General features: G+C 32.1%; 1 protein-coding gene across 1 annotated transcript; it reads left to right on the top strand.

Annotated features, from left to right (window-relative positions):
• The first annotated feature begins 2,232 nt into the window (after positions 1 to 2,232).
• On the top strand, positions 2,233 to 4,615 carry LOC108458829 (amino acid transporter AVT1I-like). The gene is made up of 3 exons (XM_053027253.1): positions 2,233 to 2,519; positions 3,217 to 3,827; positions 3,910 to 4,615. Exons 1-3 carry the CDS (start codon positions 2,357 to 2,359, stop codon positions 4,423 to 4,425), a joined length of 1,290 nt encoding a protein of 429 aa, XP_052883213.1. The 5' UTR covers positions 2,233 to 2,356; the 3' UTR covers positions 4,426 to 4,615.
• Positions 4,616 to 5,101: the final 486 nt, after the last annotated feature.

The following is a 5,101-nucleotide window of genomic DNA, read 5'->3' as shown; positions in this document are numbered from 1 at the left end:
GTGGTAGACACTTGGGAGGAAAAATGGGGCAAGTGGGAAAGTGGTTAGGTGGCTAGGTTTTTTATCTTTTTTGTTAGGTTTTTCTTTTTCTTCTTTTTTTTTTTGGGGGGTTAGGTTTTTTGGGGTAAGTTTTTCTTTTTTTTTTTTTTTTCTTTGTTTTTTTTTGGGGTTAGGTTTTTTTTGGGGGGGCTTAATGGGCTTTTGAATTGGGTTTGGGTAGATGTAAATGGGTCATGGGTTAAGGGTTTTAGTGGGTTTAGAGGTTTGGTTGAGTTTTCATATAATTGGGCCCGGGCAATTTGGGCTTCTACAGATGGACCGAAAAGAGAAAGGGAGCATGGAACCAAATCAATTTGGGTAAATTTTAGGGTAAGTTTCGTATGGTAATCATTTTAGTCATTAAGGGTGTAGAGCTTGTTTGAAGAAATCATGAAACAATGTAGTTTCGAGAGGGCGAGAATGTTGTAGGTAAGATAGATAAGTTAATCGTGGGGGCCGGTTAGGAAGTTAAGGGTTTAGGGACTAGGTTACAACGGGCGGGGTCTTCGAGTGAGACGAGCTTATGGGCTAGGTCATTGAGAGATCCAAATTGGTTCGCTAAAGCGACGATAGACAATGAGAGTTTGTAATTGTGGGGTGAGATTATGCGAAGCAAGTTTTATTTTGGTTTCAATTTTTGCCTTTTCTTTTTCCATAAGCATAAAAAAAATTTTAACAAATGGAAAACATACAAAAACTATGCTAAAAGAGATGGAGAAGGGAGAAAAATAGAAGGAGAAGCAGAAGAGAATGGAAAAAAAAAAGAGAACGTTAAAAGAATATAAAAGAAAAAAAATTAAATTACTCAAAAAAAAATATGGGAACTAATTGTATAATTTAACCTAATTTTTTAAAAATGATGATTTAACGTACCATGTCACTGTTACACTGTTAATGACAATTAACGGCTTGGTGACTAAAATGTTACAACACGTTAATGTAAGTGACTAAAACGTAACATTTCAAACATAAATGAGTAAAATGAAATCAGAGATAAACAAAAATGACTACTTTAATAGTTTACCCGAGATTTTATTTTCTAAGGAAGCAACCAATATTTTTTGTATTAAATAAAATAAAGCTAGGAAGTGAATGCCTAATCGATTACTCAACAATTAGGGTCTCGTATTTTTTTATTTGAAGTTGGCTCCATTCTTTTTGTTTATCTTAGATGTGATGCGGATTTGTTATTAAATATTAAAAAATCTAATTTAATTAAGATGAAATAATTGAATTACGTAAATTAGATCATAACACATCTATGAGGTGAAAATTTTATATATTAAATTTATTTTTATAAAATAATAAAAATTATTTTAGTTGAAATGGTAATTGTAAAAGTTATTAAAAATTAAAATGCTTGAGGTTAAGATCTCATAACGAGTAAATACTTTTTTAGAAAAATAAAATTGCCCTTAAAATAATATGTATTGTTTATTAAAAATAATGTAAACTATATTATTAGCCATTAATTATAGGTATGTTTTCGTTTTGGTCACTTAATTAAAAAAAATTACAATTTGATCACTAAGCTATTCGAAAATTTTTATTTAAGTCACTGAACTATTCAAAAAAAATTATTTTAGTCACTAGATGGTTAATTTTTTTTTTCTTAGAAGTTTTCCCAGTGAACTCCAAATGACAATTCGATGATCAGTATTGTGGATTAATACTTATCGACGAGTAGAAGCACATAGGTTCAATGTTGGAGATCAGAGAAAAAAGTTATTTGAATTTTGGTTCGTAGATTTGTGACGTCTAAAGATATTTCATAAAAAAAAAAACTATAGAAAAGAAGGAGAAAGAGAGCTTTTGATTGGTGCATATAGTGCAAATAATAAAAGTCATATAGCATCGATTTTAACAGTTTGATGACCAAATTGTAACTTTTCTTAATTAAACAATCAAAACAAAAACTTACCAATAATTTAATGACTAATGATGTAATTTATCTTTTAAAAATAATAAGATTTTAGTAAAACATTGAATCAGATAATATAACACAATCTTTAAATGCTATATATTAATTAAACGTTGACAATATATATATATATATATATATCCCCCCACACACAACACATGTATAACATCCCTAACAAATTATGAGCTAAACAGGTATAAGACGAGTTGCGTATACTAATAAAAGTCCTTTTCAGATTCTATATATATTTTCGTTGGCTCTTTTGAAAACTTGGTGAGTTGAGTCGATCAGTCGTAGTGCCGGGACTTAGAAACCATGTTCTTCCATATATAATTAATTTTTCTTCTTTTTCTTTTCCCTCCATATCTTTTTAATTAATATTTTTCAACTCTTGCAATGGCGAGTGATCACCAAAACGGTGGATCTGATCTTAATGCACCCGTCCTTGATGACCAAAGCCGAACCCAATCACTGGATTTAGGAGATCACACTGTTGGTAATACCAAAAAGGCCGCCTCTTTTTTCAACACTTGTTTTAATGGACTCAGTGCTTTATCAGGTACGGTCTTCCTTAACCAATTATCCTTCTTCTTTTTTTGGCATTTTCACATTTGTTGAGATATTGTGGTATGGGTGGATTCTCATTCTCAATTTGTTTTATCTGGCAAACCTTCTTATTGAATTCCAATGTACTATCAATTTTCAAAACTGTTTGCTGTTTGCTATCTAAATTTGTATTTTTGTTAATTAAATTATCTCAATAAACTAATGCATATATTTAAGTTTGGATGTGTTTTGATTGATTAATACACAAATTCAAATACGTACGTAACTCTGTGTGTATATATATATATATATATTTGGTTTACGACTGCTATCTATTTTACACTTTCTTACCTTTTCAAAAGCTTTTATATTTGAACCTTTCCCTAATCAATCATGGCGACCATGAATGAAGAGAAATCATCCTTCACTCTTCCTCTCATTGAAGATGATGAAAATAAACAAGCTTTGGTAACCAAACTAGAGGAAATTGAACCAAATTCATCCCATTAATGTTCAACAACTAACTCTTTCTTCAAAACCCGTTTCAATGGGCTTAATGCTCTTTCAGGTTCTAGTTTTAAGTTCTTTGTTCTTAAAATTTTCATCTTAAATAGATCCTTTTCCCAGTTTCTATTTTAAGTTGTCAAGAACAGTTTGAGTTCCTTTGACAATTCTCTGATATGATTTTTTTTTTTAAACTAATTTTCTAGGAGTCGGGATATTATCAACCCCATATGCACTAGCATCAGGAGGATGGTTAAGCTTGATTCTTCTTTTCGCCATTGCCACTGCTGCATTCTTCTCTGGCTTATTAATCCAAAGATGCATGGATTCGGATTCGAATATCCGAACTTATCCCGACATCGGCGAGCTTGCATTCGGGAAGAAAGGAAGATTGACAGTCTCCATTTTCATGTACATCGAGCTTTACTTAGTTGCTACAGGATTCTTGATTTTAGAAGGAGATAATCTTCAAAATTTGTTCCCAAATATGGAATTTGAAGTTGGTCAAGGACTAACAATTGCTGGGAAACAAGGGTTTATCATAATAGTAAGCCTCATAATATTGCCCACAGTTTGGTTAGATAACTTGAGCCTTCTTTCATATGTGTCAACCAGTGGGGTATTAGCTTCTGGAATCACACTTGGTTCCATTATATGGACTGGTGCGTTTGAAGGGATTGGGTTTCAACAAAAGGGAACATTGGTCAATTGGGATGGAATGTTGACTGCTATCAGCTTATATGCTTTCTGCTATTGTGCACATCCAGTTTTCCCTACACTCTACACTTCTATGAAGAAAAAACATCAGTTCTCCAATGTAAGTATTTCTTCTAGATAGCAATTTCAATTGGATGCTATTTTCGATCGAAAAACATGTAATCGGATAAATTTTTTTTCAGGTACTGATTGTATGCTTTATCTTTTGTACCATCACGTATGCATCAATGGCAATCTTCGGGTACCTAATGTTCGGACCACAAATTCAGTCACAGGTAACATTGAATCTTCCAGCAAGCAAGATGAGTTCAAAAGTGGCCATCTACACGACCCTGGTGAACCCCATAGCCAAATACGCATTGATGGTTACTCCAATCGTTAATGCCATTAAAACCCGGTTTTCATGCCGTTGCAACCCGCGATTCCTCAGCATCCTCATCGGCACCAACTTGTTGATCAGCACCGTTCTTGTGGCACTGGCGATTCCGTTCTTTGGTTCACTGATGTCCCTGGTGGGAGCACTTTTAAGTATCACTGCTTCTGTAATACTTCCATGCTTATGCTACTTGAAGATTTCAGGTATTTATCGAAGATTCAATGGCCAATTGGTTTGTATGTGCTTTATAATTATAGTGGGAGTTTGTCTGGTAATTTTTGGCACTTACAGATCTGTTTTAGATATCATAGGCAATTTCTAAATGCTAATGACTTAAAGTTTAGTTTGATTAGTTTATGCATTTACTTTTATGAATTTGCAGTTAGAAGGTCTAAATTTTAAATATTGACATATGCAACTCATTCTCGTTTTCTCAAACAGCAGCCTCCTAACCAAAAAAATAATGATAACAATAAATAAATGTCAATTCATTGCATATGCTTATGTTATAATATTTTGTTTGAGGTAATTTTGGAGGGTTATTCATAGTTTCGTTACATGTATATTTCTTTCATTTTTTTTTGGGCCATATCTTTTACGGGGTCGAACTTTTAATATCACAATATGTGTCGATTTCTTTTAAAAATAATAAGATTTTAGTAAAACATTGAATTAGATAATATAATATGATCTTCAAATGCTATATATTAATTAAACATTCACGACATATATATCCCCCACACACACAACACATGTATAACATCATAATATTAGCTTCTGCAGCCTGTGACATCTTTTGTGTGACGGTGACGGGCTTTAAATTGCAGCCTATGACATTATTGTTTTTTTTTTTCATGGTATTATATATTTATAGAAATTAAAATATTAACAAGTACTAAACAATGTCACTAAGTGAAATTTTTTTTTACAAATTATTTTAACGAATGATTATTAGTGGAATGGTTAGAGATTTCTTTATTTGAGTTTGTTGGTTTGTA

Source organism: Gossypium arboreum, chromosome 4 (genome assembly GCF_025698485.1).
Source record: "Gossypium arboreum isolate Shixiya-1 chromosome 4, ASM2569848v2, whole genome shotgun sequence".
Classification (NCBI taxonomy): Eukaryota; Viridiplantae; Streptophyta; class Magnoliopsida; order Malvales; family Malvaceae; genus Gossypium; species Gossypium arboreum.
The sequence above is the reverse complement of the archived record's forward strand: the minus strand, read 5'-3'. Positions and strand labels throughout refer to the sequence as shown.